General features: G+C 41.1%; 1 protein-coding gene across 1 annotated transcript in view; it reads left to right on the top strand.

The window, feature by feature from the left end:
* The first annotated feature begins 422 nt into the window (after positions 1 to 422).
* The window catches only part of amn (amnion associated transmembrane protein), a 58,821-nt gene continuing 44,226 nt past the window's right edge, over positions 423 to 15,017 (top strand). The window contains exons 1-5 of the mRNA XM_073038975.1: positions 423 to 701; positions 5,451 to 5,489; positions 11,344 to 11,449; positions 12,153 to 12,271; positions 12,362 to 12,406. Coding sequence (XP_072895076.1) covers positions 423 to 701; positions 5,451 to 5,489; positions 11,344 to 11,449; positions 12,153 to 12,271; positions 12,362 to 12,406 — 588 coding nt within the window. The remainder of the gene's footprint in view (positions 702 to 5,450; positions 5,490 to 11,343; positions 11,450 to 12,152; positions 12,272 to 12,361; positions 12,407 to 15,017) is intronic.

A 15,017-nucleotide genomic window follows, 5' to 3' on the forward strand; every position in this document is an offset into this window, starting at 1 on the left:
AATATGGAGTCAGACCTAGTGCAAGAGGTTTAGATGGGACAGAATTTATGAGGTGCATCCAGTAGGATTCCGTAAATCATTATGCAGATAGTCCAGCAAGGGGAGGGCCCTACTGGCTGGACCAGGTGTTGGGTAATGAGACTGGCCTGCTAACTTACCTTTGAGTGGGAAAATAGTTGAGGAACTAAATTTTAAGATAGCTATCGATAAGGATAAGTATGAACTTTGCAAGAGAGTATTAAATTGGAGCCGAGCATATTAGAAGAGTATTAGGCAGTAACGAGAAGGTTATTAGTTACAACTGTTTCTGGAAACATCTGAAATATCAGAGGGTGTTTCAAGACCAACTGCACAGGCCACAGGATAGAGATGTCCCAGTAAGAAGGTGCAACAAGGATGCCAAGATAAGGGAACCTTGGAGCATGAGGGAGGTGGTAAATTTAGTTAAGAAGGAAGGTAGTGCATATGTAAGGTTGAGAAAGCTAAAATCAAAAGTAGCCTTCAAGAGTTATAATGAAGCCAGTAAAGAACTTGGGAATGGTATTAGAAAAGCCAATACGGTGCATGAAAAGTCCTTGGCAAATTGGTTTAAAGAGAATTCCAAGGCATTCTATACATGCATCAAGAGCAAGAGGTTAAATAGGTGGTGGTTAGGATCACTTGAGGATAAAGAAGGAAACATATGCTTGAAGGCCAAGGAAGTAAGTTTTACTTCAGTGGAGGGCAAGTTGTTGGAGAAGATCCTGAGAAGCAGGATTTATGAGCATTTGGAGAGACATAATCTGATTAGGGATAGTCAGCATGGCTTTGTCAAGAGCTGGTCATGCCTTACAAACCAGATTGAATTCTTTGAAGATGTAATCAAACACATTGATGAAGGTAGAGCAGTGGATGTAGGTGTACATGGATTTCAGTAAGGCATTTGATAAGGTTCCCCATGCAAGGCTCATTCAGAAAGTAAGGAGGCATGGGATCCAAGGAGACTGCTTTGTAGATTCAGAATTGGCTTGACCACGGGTGGTTGTGGATGGTTGGTATTTTGCATGGAGGATGGTGACCGGCGGTGTTCCGCAGGGATCTGTTCTGGGACCCCTCCTGTTTGTGATTTTTTTTAAATATAAATGAGCTATGAGGTAATGTAACAGCTATATAAGATCTTAGACCCTATGTGGAGTACTGTGTTCAGTTCTGGTCACCTCATTACAGGAAAGATGTGGATACTGTAGAGAGAGTGCAGAGGAGATTTACAAGGATGTTGCCTGGATTGGAGAGCATGCCTTATGAAAATAGGTTGAATGAACTTGTCCTTTTCTCCCCAGAGTGATGGGGAATGAGAGGTGTTCTGACAGAGGTGTATAAGATGAGAAACATTGATTGTATGGATAGCCAGAGCTTTTTCCCAAGACTGAAACGGCTAACATGAGGGGGCATAGTTTTAAGGTGCTTGGAAGTAGGTACAAGGTGGATGTCAGAGGTAAGTTTTGTCCATGCGTTGTCAGTGACAGCGGTACAGGCGGATACAACGGGTTTTTAAGAGCCTCTTGGATATGTATATGGAGCTTAGAAAAATAGAGGGCTATGTAGTAGGGAAATTCTAGGCAGTTTCTAGAGTAGGTTACATTGTCAGCACAACATCGTGAGCCAAAGGGCTGTAAATTTTCTATGTTTCAATGTTTTTTTCTCTAAGTGGGCAAAGTCCTAAATGAGTACTTTGCACCAGTATTTACAAAGGAGAAGTACATAGAGGACAATAATATCAGTGTGGAGCATGCCAATTTGCCAGGGAATTTTGAGGTGGTTAAGTCCCCAAGGCCTGAAACATATACTCTTGGTTATTTAGAGAGTCAAAAAATGAGACTGCTGGGCCTTGGCCATATCTTCATGTTTTTCTAGCCGCAGATGAGGTTCCAGAGGACTGATGAGTAGCTAATGTAATTCCAGTATTGAAGAAGGGAAATGAGGATAATCCTGGAAACTATAGTCCAGTGAGTGGTAAGGAAGTTACCTGACACATTCTTAGGGATAGGATTTATGAGCATTTGGAAAACCATAGTTTAATTAGGGATAGTCAACATGGCTTTGTGCGGGGGAAATCGTATCTTGATTGTATTTATCAAGGAAGTAATAAACGTCATGCATGAGGATAGGACTGTAGATGTTGTCTACAGGATTTTAGTAAGGTGTTTGACAATGCACCTTGTGAGATGTGAAATGTAGATTAGTGGGTTGCTAAGTTTGTGGACAATACAGATTGGTGGTTTTATAAATAGCATAAAACACCGTCAAAAGGTACAGTGGATATAGACCAGTTGCAGATTTGGGCAAAGAACTGGCAGATGGAATTTAACCCAGCCAAATGCCAAGTGTTGCACTTCGGGAGATTAACTGTAAAGAGACAATGCACTGTTAATGATCTGACCCTTAACTGGGATCTGGGGTCCAAGTCCATGGTTCCATGAAAGTGGCTACAAAGATTTAAAAGTATGTATGCAGTATATAACCTGAGATTCATCTTCCCACAGACAGCCACGAAACAAAGAAACACTCTGGAATCTGTTCAAAGAAAACCTCAAACACCCAACACACAAAAAACAAGCAATTCATGCAAATGGCAAAAAATGAGCGAAAAACACAAAATATAAAACATGAAGCCACAGAGTCATTGAGACAGTTCATTTAGCACTGTGTCATTCATTGACAGCAGGCTGCAGAGCCAGTCCAATCTGATCAAAATAATACAAAACTGCAATTAAAAAAAGGAATAACCAGAAACACATAACGTGAACTGCAGTGTCCAATCTGCAAACAATGCTGATCAAACTTTGCCCAAGACCTAATACTCCAGCACCTTCCTCTGGCAGCAGTGAGTGAGAGGGAGAGAGAAACCAGGCAGGCGGTGCTGAACACCCACTCATCTTCTGCTCACGTCCTTGTTGATTTCAGTCTTGCTCAACACATTAATTGGCAAGAAATGGAGTTGATTACAGGCTTGCACCCTGTCTCCAGGCCACTCACTCCGCTCCTAACCTCACTGAACTCCCTCGGAGGCAGCAAAGCACCAGATCGCTCAATCAGCAGAAGGGAATAGTTTAATTGGGCATTTGATTACTAATTTTAAATTAGTTCAGCATGACATTGTGGGCCGAATGGCCTGCTCCTCTGCTGTTTGAAATATTAGATCAAGTAGAGAGGTTTTAAGCAGCATCTTAAAAGTTTACAATGGTGGATAGCAGTAAAGTTTATAATTGAACTCCTTGACCTTTAAGCTCTCAATTATTGGTTTTGAAGTAACAAAAATTGGCGATTTTTAAAGCCAGAGTTAGCAAAACATCCGATAACTCTTAGGCTGGAAGTGGTAGTGATGTTCAGGATAGGCAAAAGACTGTCAGGGTTTGAAAACAGAAGAAAATGATGGGGAAACAGAGCATTTTGAGAGTTTAGGACACTGTGCTAGTTATTGCATAGGCAGCAAAGTTTTGAGTGACACTTTGCTATTCAAAAGCAGAATTCTGTTCATGAAGCCACATAAGTCACTTGTAGTATATGTATCTTCCACATTATTTATGTATGAGAATGAATGTGGTATACAATAAAATCCATTGAAATTGATGGCAATTTTCAAAACTGGGTTGAGTATGAGACCATAAGAGGGTCAATTGAGGGTTTCAATATGCAGAGCTAGATAGTGCTTTGTGGGACAAAAATGCGGTGCAGTTACTTTTCTAGACTGCTTCGGCATTGCTTCCCAACTTTCACCCACCAGGAAGGATGAGAGCAGGAAGTACAGGGAAACACCAGCACCTCTAGGTTTCCCTCCAAGTTGTTCACTGTCCTGCCTATTTCTTCATTGCTGTTGTTTTACTCCTGGACCTCTCTACTCAACAACAGGGGGACTGCAGTGGTTTAAGTCAGAAGCTCACCACCATAAGCTCAATGAAAGTTGGACTGAGCAGTACCCTCATCAAGAAAAATGAATATGCATTCTCTAAATGTCTGCTCTTTGCTGGTCATAATGCTCCTGCTCAAAATGAGATTGGATACCCTTACATGTACCCAACCCAAAACCAATTGGCCACTAAATTGAGGATTTCACTCAGATGGGTTTGGGAAAATGGAACCTGTTGCACTGTAACAGTAGTTGGTGATTTCTTGAGGATGACAGTGAGCTACGAGCTTGTAAAATGTTTGAGTCCTTCAAAAGAGCTTGTTCTCTGAAAATATTGGCTATCTGAAATGCCAAGTGCCCTTTTGCTCATTATCCTGATGAGCAGTAGGGGAAAAAATAAACAGCAAAAGCTAGAAATGCTGAGCAGATGAGGTGGAGAAATATGAGAGTTAATATTATTTTGCATCGGAACTTGGCTGAGGATCACTTGAGTGGGTTCTGCGCATGTAGAACTTTGATTCGATTTCATCAAAAAGCTACAGAAGTTGCTGATGAAAGAGAGAAGGATAAAAATTAGATAAGGATTTTTGTGTTACTCAGCACTATGCCTCATTACTGGTTAACTGCTGCAATTACTTCATACTATTTCCACCCCCAGACAGTTCAAAGTTTACTGTAAGCTGCAAGTGAAGACTGCAAAACAACCAAGGGAATAAATATTCTTCTTGGTAAAGGAACATGTGGTCAGCAAATGTTATCTTCAGTCTGCTATTCCGTAAGTGGTGCTTCTGTAGTAATTTTAGTATTGAGATAAATAACTAAATTGAATGTCAAATTGAAAAGCAAAATCCCTGATTGCTAAGGGTGTGTGCGCCAATTTACAAGTTTGAAATTCTCTTTAAAAGAATGGCTGACCTGTTTTCCATATATGCAGTCAAAATAAGCCATGCGTGGAACATAAACAGTGTGTGAACTTGACATTAGTAAGCAAGGTGCAATTTATCTGGGGATTTTTTTTAAAGACTACGGAAGTGTAAACAATGGGAGTTTAACATTTTGTGCTACCTCATTTTGTTCAGAATGATAAGGCAGCAAAAACTCAGCTATAAGCACAGTTCTACTCTTGAAGCCACATCAATCACCTTCAGTTAATGTGCCTTCAATGCTATTTATATTCTAGATCTAGTATTTACTGTATATGCAGACTCTTTGATAAAATTAATGGTGAAAGGTTTTGTTTGATTTGTGACTGAATTCCACCTTCCTCCCTTTGTGTTGTATTAAGAGATATGGTAATTAACAAAGATCCTTCAATTTACTTGCTATCAATTTCCAGAACAAAGCGGATATCCAACTTCTCACACTGTCTGCATGTAGACAAATGACTTCCAATGTTAAGCCTCCTCTTTGACTCCTTAGCTAGCAGAGTCTCTATCTACCTTATCAGTTTCCTTTGCTGTCGTGAACCCTTCAATCATTGACCTTTAACCTTCAAACTTATAGGGAATAGAGTCAGGTTAGTATAATTTATAAGTTTTCTGGCATTACATCACTGAATTTGCAGCGGCCAGACTGTGCACAACAAAATCCTACAAACAATGAGGTAAATAACAATGTTTATTTTATTGCTATGGGTTATGCTGCTGGCCCAGATGGTGTGCTCAAGTCTGACAGGGATCTTATGCCCTCAGTCTTCTGGCTCAGAGCGGAGGGTGCTAGCATTGACCCGGTGTGACACTTGACAACCGGTCTGACAACTGAGGCAATTAGAATTAATTATAGGTGTGTTAGTATGCCAGCAGCTTTTGAGCTACACGGAATTAACCAGCACTGTCAGGCTATTCTGCATTTGCTGGATCTCTGAAGGAATTGTCAGTTAGTCACACATCTGTCATAGATTTGCAGAAAAATTGGAATATCTAAGGACATTCAGATTAATCCCATCTCTAGCTGTAGGTCTGTAACCCTGTCAATTATACCACTCTATACCTCTGTTTATTCTATTTTTTTTCTTATTTTGTTTCTGCTCTCCAGATGCAAAAATCTCACACTTTAGATTAAGTTCCCTTTGTCAAACGACTAAAAAATCTTCATCGCCTGTAGACCGAAACTTACTGCCAGGAATACAGAATGTAGTATTATCACAAATTCCTTTACTGTAGACCCATTGGACACTAAATCATTAATACGTGCAACTAGAAAGGATCAAGTAATGAGCTCTGTGAAACCCCTCTGAAAACAGTCTCCTAGTCACAAAAACTTCCATCCACCATTACTCTGTACTTGCTGCCTGTGAATTAATTTTGGACCCATTATCTCACTCTCCCTTAGTTAGCATGGCTTTCTACCTTTTTACCCAGCTTATTATGTGGCATTTTGTCAAAAGCTTTGTTAGGGTGCAGGGTGACTTGGATAGGTTAGGTGAGTGGGCAAATTCATGGCAGATGCAAATTAGTGTGGATAAATGTGAGGTTATCCACTTTGGTGGCAAGAACAGGAAAACAGATTATTATTTGAATGGAGGCCGATTAGGAAAAGGGGAGGTGCAACGAGACCTGGGTGTCATTGTACACCAGTCATTGAAAGTGGGCATGCAAGTACAGTAGGCGGTGAAAAAGGCGAATGGTATGTTGGCATTCATAGCAAGAGGATTCGAGTACAGGAGCAGGGAGGTTCTAAGGCCTTGGTGAGACCGCACCTAGAATATTGTGTGCAGTTTTGGTCCCCTAATCGGAGGAAAGACATTCTTGCCATAGAGGGAGTACAGAGAAGGTTCACCAGATTGATTCCTGGGATGGCAGGACTTTTATATGAAGAAAGACTGATCGACTAGGCTTATACTCGCTGGAATTTAGAAGATCGAGGGGGGATCTTATTGAAACGTATAAGATTCTAAAGGGATTGGACAGGCTTAGATGCAGGAAGATTGTTTCTGATGTTGGGGAAGTCCAGAACGAGGAATCACAGTTTAAGGATAAAGGGGAAGCATTTTAGGACCGAGATGAGGAAAAACTTCTTCACACAGAGAGTGGTGAATCTATGGAATTCTCTGCCACAGGAAACAGTTGAGGCCGGTTCATTGGCTATATTTAAGAGGGAGTTAGATATAGCCCTTGTGGCTAAAGGGATCAGGGGTTATGGAGAGAAAGCAGGTACAGGGTTCTGAGTTGGATGATCAGCCATGATCATACTGAATGGCGGTGCAGGCTCGAAGGGCCAAATGGCCTACTCCTGCACCTATTTTCTATGTTTCTAAAATCCATATGTACTACATCAAGTGCACCACCCTCACTGAACTTGTTACCTCCTCAAAAAAATGAATTGAGTTGATCAGGCAAGACCTTCAATTAATATTTACTTCCTATTGTTTCATGCTTTTTGTAAAATGTAAAGAGGCTATTTGCCCCATTGAGTTTGTGCCAGTATCCATCAATCCCATTTGCCCATTTATTTCTCTGCAACCTGTTCTATCTCAGACGTTTATCAACTTCAACCTGAGTCCCTTGGCACTCATCTACGCTAGCGATATTTCACAGTAACAATTTATCATCCAACATGTCTTTACGAGTGGGAGGAACCCAGAATAGCCAGGGAAACCCCACATGATTTCAGAGGATCGCACAAATTTCACACTGCCAGCTCTGGAGGTCAGCATTGAATCCAGGTTAGAGTCAGAGTCATAGTAAAGTACAGAACGGAAACTGGCCCTTCAGCCCATTTAGTCCATGCCAAAGCAATTAAACTATATCGGCCTGCTCCGGGGCCATAGCCCTCCATAACCCTACCATCCATGTACCTATCCAAACTTCTCCTAAACATTGAAATCGAGCTTAATCTTCTATGTTCCAATGAATAAAGGCCTAACCTATTCAATCTTTTCTTATAACTCAGATCCTACAGTCCTGGCAACATTCTTATAAATTTTCTCTACTCTTTCAACTTTGTTTACATTTTTCTGTAGGTAGGTGACCGAAACTGCAAACGATGCTCCAAATGAGGCCTCACCAATGTCTTCTACAACTTCAATGTAACATCCCACCTCCTGTACTCAGTAACTTGACTTACGAAGGCCAATGTGCCAAAAGCTTTTTTACGACCCTGTTTACCTGTGATGCCACTTTCAATAAATTATGTTTCTGTATTCCCAGATCTCTTTGTTCTTATGTATTTCTCAGTGTCCTACCGTACACTGTTCAAGTCCTACCAAAGTGTAACACCTCACACTTGTCTGCATTAAATTCCATCTGCCATTTTTCCAGCTGGTCCAGATCCCATTGCAATCTCTGATGGTCTTCCTCACTGCCCATTACACTCCCAATCTTGGTGTCATCTGCAAATTTGCTGATGCAGTTAACCACATTATTTCCAAATCATTATTGACAAACAACAATGGACTTAGCAACTGTGGCACACCATTAATCACAGGCCTCCAGTCAGAGAGGCAACTATCTACTACCACTAAGCCAATGTTTACTCGAATTTACTGCTTCATTCTGAATGCCGAACATTGAACCCATGCGGGACCTTGTCAACTGCCTTGCTGAAGTCAGTGTAGATAGTACTTACTATCTTGCCTTTATCCACTTTCTAGGTAGCTTCCTTGAAAAACTCTAAGATTGATTAAACATGACCTACCATCCACAAAGCCATGCTGTCTATCTCTAATTAGTCCACATCTATCCATATACCTATATATCTAGTCCCTTAGAATGCATTCCAATAACTTTCCCACCACTGATATCAGGCTTACCAGCCTATAATTTACTGATTTTTAAGAGCCTTTCTCGAACAGTGGAACAACATTGTCTATCCTCCAAACCTCTGGTACCTCACCTGCTGCTAAGTATGATTTAAATATTTCTGCACTTGCCCCCTCCCCAAAGGATCTGAGGGAACACCTCATCAAACGCTGGGTATTTATCCACTCGAATTTGCCTCAACACAGTAAACACCTCCTCCTCTGTAATCCGTACAGGGTTCATGAACTCAATGCTGCTTTGCCTCTCTCTATAGACTCTATGTCTGATTCCTGAGTAAATACAGATGCAAACAATTCATTTAAGATCTTCCCCATTTCATTTAGCCCCACACATAGATTACCATTCTGGTCTTCCAAAGGACCAATTTTGTCCCTTGTAATGCTCTTAACATATCTGTAGAATCCTTAGGATTCTCCTTTACCTTGTCTGCTAGGGCAACATCACACGTTTTTTTAGCCCTTTTGATTTCCTAAGTGTTCGCTTTCATTTCTTAAACTCCTTAAGTACCTCATTTGTTCCTCCCTGCCTGTACCTGCTATGCACCTCCTTTTTCCTGAACCAGAACCTCAATATCTCTTGAACTGAAGGTTTCCTAAACCTGTTGTCTTTACCTTTTATTCTGAGAGGCACATACAAACTCCACTCTCAAAATTTTACTTTTGAAGGCCTCCCATTTACCAAGTACACCTTCGCCAGAATACAGCCTATCTTAATCCACACTTGCTGGATTCTTTCTGATACCATCATAATTGGCCTTTCCTTCAACTTATCAATTTAGAATCTCAACCCACAGACCAGACCTAGCTTTTTTTGCATTTCTACTTTGAAGCTAATGGCATTATGGTCACTAAATGAAAATGTTTTGCCGACACAAACTTCTGTCACTTTCCTTGTCTCATTCCCTAATAGCAGATCAAGCAAGACACACTCTCTCCCTGGGATTTCTACGCACTAATTAAGGGAACCTTCCTGAAAACATCTGACAAATTCTATCTCATCTAGTCCTTTTACAGTGTGGGAGTCCCATTCAATATGTGGAAAGTTAAAATCGCCTACTAAAGACAACCTTATGTTTCCAGTAACAGTCTGCGATCTCTCTACACATTTGTTCCTCTAAATCTCATGGACTGTTGGGTGGTCTGCAATATAGCCCTATTAACATGGTCATCCCTTTCTTATTCGTCAGGTCCACCCATAACTCTTTACGAGACGAGTTCTTCAGTCTGTTCTGACTGAGCACTGCTGTGACGATTTCCCTGACAAGCAATGCCATCCCTCATGCTCTGTCGCATCTAAAACAATGGAATCCCAGAATATTGAGCTGCCAGTCCTGCCCCTCCTGCAACCAAGTCTCAATAATGGCTACTATATCATAATTTCTGGTGTTGAACCATACCCTGAACTCATTTGTCTTTCCTATACTTCTTGCATTGGAATATGCACAGTTCAGTACATTAGTTGACCATGTTCAACCTTTTGATTCCTGACTTTGTCTGAGGTCTTAACAACATTTGTCTCCACCAACTCTCCAATATCTGTTCTAGCACTCTGGCTCCCATCCTCCTGAAACCCCCACCCCACCCACCTGGGCCACACTAGCAAACTTTCCCACTAGGATATTAGTCCCCTTCTGGTTCAGGTGCAAACCGTCTCTTCTGTAGAGGCCCCTCCTTCCCTGGAAGAGAGCCCAATGATCCAAACATCTGATGCTCCATAGCCACATGTTAAACTGTCTGATCTTCCTATTTCTAGCCTCTCGAACACATGGCACGGGTAGCAGTCCTGAGATCACACCCCTGGAGGTCCGATCCTTTAACATAGCACCCAACTACCTGGACTCACTTTGCAGAACATTGTCACACTTCCTACCCTATGTCATTGGTACCTACATTGACCACAGCATCTGCCTTCTCACCCTCCCACTTAGAAATACTGAGGACTCGATCCAACATGTCCCAGACCTTGGCATCCGGGAGGCAACATATCATCCGGGAATCTCATTCTTGTCCACCGAACCACCTTCCTTTTCCCCTAACTAACAAATCCCCTATCACCACTGCTCACCTTTTCTCCCTCCTTCCCCTCTGAGTCACAGAGGCAGACTCAGACTCTGGTTGGTGGTAACTTCCACTGATCAGTTGATGCTGGTAGGCTTGGCATGCATAATGCCATTAAATGTCAAGAGTAGGTGGTTAGATTCAGAACAGTACCTCTTTCTCTTATCATCAGATTCCACTGCTCATATATAAAAAAACATGTTTTGTTCTCCAGTACCCTGCAGAACTGGAATCTGTATGATGGTTAATGAATTTAGAACTAGTTAAAAATTCAATGACTGAAGTAAGTCACTGTTGACTCTAAATACCCAGTAATCTGTCCTTGTTAGTCACCAAATTAACTTTACAACTGCTGCTGGCAAGCGACTTTTTAATTTCTAAAAGATCAAAGTTATGTTAAAAGTAATTGGTAACTGCAAAACTTCATTAACTTCTAGAAGAGCATCAATCCCTTCAAATTATTTAAAGCTTCTCTGCTTGCAAAGTCCTGTTCTGTTTTCTGTAGAAGCAGTAGTTTATAGAACTTGTACTTTAGATAAAACCCACCATATTTAACATAGCTAAACAGCTGTCTCCCAGATTATTTGCCATTAGAAGAAAAGTGATCCAATACCACCTCTATTTCTGCTGTTGCCCGTAGAGGAGTTGGGCAGGGCTGGAGGTAGCGGATGTTGTTTTCTGCATTTCAACACCAGGTTCATTGGACTACATCACAAGGAAAGCACCTGGAAACTCATGGCCATCAGGTGAAGTGGAAGTTTAATTTGAGTGTTCTTGGGTTAACCCATGATTTAGGATAAGGGAACATGTGCATAACTTAGTTACAAAGCTAATTTTGGAAACTACCTTGGGAACCAGATCTTCAAGAAAAAAAGTAATGCTTGACATGGTCTTCAAAATTCTACGATTGACAAAAGATGTTTTGTTATACATGGATGAATTCAATGGGTTTGATTGGGATACATAGTCCTGTATGTTAACAGTGTTAAATTTTACTAATGCAGTAACCATGAACAGCACCTGCTCAGATTTTACTTGGTGCCGTAGTCATACAGTAATGAAATAGGCCCCCTGGCCCAATGAACCTGCATGAATCGCCAAGCACTCGCTTACACGAACCCTGCAGTGTATTCTTCCCACGTGTCCATCAACTCCTCTCAGAGTCTATCCCTTACCTACATAATGGGCAATTTACAGTGGCCAATTAACCCAACAATTTGCATGGTTTAGGGAGGTAGGGGGGAAAGCTGAAGCATCTGAAGGAAATTCGTACAGCTATAGGGTGAGTGTGCAGTCTCCACTGAGATGGTTCCAAAGGTCAGGGATTGACCCTGGATTGCTCGAGCTGTGAAGTAGCAACTTTACTAGCTATGCCTCTGCTCAACTGGGTTAGTAAATCTTGGTGTCTGTGGCTTCTTTTCCAAATATCTCCTATTATTCCCATGAAAGATGTTTCAGGTGCCTTCTACAAACAATGGATTCCTAACACCAATTTCAACAATGCCTCAAACTGGGACAAAGGGAAAATACCTTGTAAAAATGACAGAGTCCTATTTCCTAGTGATAAGGTATGTAAGAATATAATTGTATTACCTCTATTTTTATTTTATATTCAGAGATTATCAAACAAACTTGTGCTCTGCTCTTTTGTTTTGTAGCAGTTGTCAGTACTGGTGCAAGCACCACTCGATTTGATGGAAATGGTAAGAACAGTTCTGTGTCCTGTAAGAGAGTTTTGTAAAGTGACAAGTTGAATTTAAAAGTGTGTTTTAGCGCTGACTCAATGATAGTACTTCAAAGCTTTACTGTGGTACCTAGAGGAAGTTATTTTAGCTGTGTGTTGAGTTAGTGTATTTGTACAAATGACTGTATAAAGTGAGTGTGTGGGATCATCCAGTTTCTGTCAAAGATAACATGGCTGTTGTGAAAAGTGATGTCTCAAGATTATTCCGTCAGTATTTCAATGAATGAACTTGTACAAACTGAAACAGCAAAAAGCGAACAGATGGCTTTATTAAGTACGTGGTTCACAAAGAAATGAATTACCTTATCTAAGAATTATTTCCCAATGGAACAGTCATATTTGCTTAGTTCTTTATTTTTTGTGGCTCAGGTTTAGTCGCCTTATCATTGCTAACACTGCAGAGTGAACTGGATCGACAGGTTTGTTCTCTGGAAAAAGAAGTGTAGACTCGATAAGCCAAATGGTCTCCTTCTATATCATAAGGAAAAATAAATATAAGACTGTAAGATACAGGAGCAGAATTATACCATTTGGCCCATCGAGTCTGCTCCGCCATTTCATCATGGCTGATCCAATTTTCCTCACAGCCCCAGTCTCCTGCCTTCTTCCTGTATCCCTTCATGCCCTGACCAATCAAAAATCTAGCAACCTCTGCCTTAAATATACATACAGATGGCCTCTACAGCTGCCTGTGGCAAAGAATTCCACAGATTCACCACTCTCTGGCTCAACAAATTCCTCCTCATCTCCATTCTATTCTGAGGCTGCGTCCTCTGGTCTTAGACTCTCCCACCAGAGGAGACATCCTCTCCACATCCACTCTATCGAGGCCTTTCACCATATGATAGGTTTCAATGAGGTCACTCCTCATTCTTCTGAATTCCAGTAAGTACAGGCCCAGAGCCATCGAACACTCTTCAAATGACAAGTTGTTCAAGCCTGGAATCATTTTCGTGTAAGTCCTTTCAACCATCACCAGTTTGTGCACATCCTTTCTAAGATAAGGGGCCCAAGACTGCTCTCGTTACTCCAAGTGAGGCCTCAACATTGCTTTTATATTCTAGTCCTCTTCAAATGAATGCTAACATCACATTTGCATTCCTCACCATGGACTCATCCTGCAAATTAACCTTTAGGGAATCCTGCACAAGGACTTGAGAGTCCCCTTGCATCTCAGTTTTTTGTATTTTCTCTCCATTTAGAAAATAGTCAAGCCTTTCGTTTCTTCTACCAATGTGCATGGCCATACACTTCCCGGCAGTGTATTCAATCTGCCGTTTCTTTGCCCATTCTTCTAATTCATCCGATTGCCTCTGTGGCCTCTCTACTTCCTCAAAGCTACCTTCCCCTCCACCTATCTTTTTATCATCTGTAAATATTGCAACAAAGCTAGCAATCATCCATATCATTAACATATAACATAAAAAGAGTCTGTCTCACCACAGACCCCTGAGGAACACCACTAGTCACCGGCAATCAGCCAGAAAAGGCTCCCTTTATTCCCACTCTTCGCCTCCTGCCAATCATCCACTGCTTTATCCATGCTAGAATCTTTCCTGTGATACTATGGGTTTGTAGCTTTTTAAGCAGCCTCATGTGTGGCAGCTTGTGGAAAGCTTTCTGAAAATCCAAGTATACAACATCAACTGATTCTCCTTTGTCTATCCTGCTTGTTATTTCTTCAAAGAATTCCAACAGATTTGTCAGGCAAGGTTTTGCCTTGAGGAAACCATGCTGACTATGGGCTTTTTTATCATGTGCCTCCAAGTATCCCAAAGCCACATCCTTAACAATCAACTCCAACATCTTCCAACCACTGAGGTCAGACTAACTTGCCTATAGTTTCCTTTCTTCTGCATCTACCCTTCTTGAAGAGTGACATTTGCAATTTTCCCATCTTGTGGAATCATTCCAGAATCCAGTATTTCTTAAAAGATCATTACTAATGCCTTCAGGATCTCTTCAGCCACCTCTTTCAGAACTGTGGGATATACAGTATCTGGTCCAGGTGACTTATCTTCCTTCAGACCATTCAGTTTTCCAAGAAACTTTACTTTAGTTATGGTAACTTCACAGACTTCATGACCCCTGACACCTGGAACTTCCACCATACTGCTAGTGTCTTCCACAGTGAAGACTGATTCAAAATACTTACTAAGTTCATCCCTTATTCCCTTGCTCCCCATTACTACCTCTCCAGCATCATTTTCCAGTGGTCTGATAGCCGTTCGCACCTCTCTTTTACACTTTATATATCAGAAGACTTTTGGTATCCTCTTTAATATTATTGGCTAGTTTACTTTCGTATTCCATCTTTAAATTCTTAATAACTTTTTAGTTACCTTCTGTTGGTATTTGAAAGTTTCCCAATCCTCTAATTTCCCATTAATTTTTGCTGTATTATATGCCCTCTCTTTGGCTTTGACTTCTCTTGTTAGCCACAGTTGTATTATCTTGCTTTAGAATATATCTTCCTTTTTGAGATGTATATATCCTGTGCCTTTTGAATTGCTTCCAGAGATTCCAGCCATTGCTGCTCTGCCATCATCCCTGCCAGTGTTCTTTTCAAA

This window comes from Hemitrygon akajei, chromosome 3 (genome assembly GCF_048418815.1).
Source record: "Hemitrygon akajei chromosome 3, sHemAka1.3, whole genome shotgun sequence".
Lineage (NCBI taxonomy): Eukaryota > Metazoa > Chordata > Chondrichthyes > Myliobatiformes > Dasyatidae > Hemitrygon > Hemitrygon akajei.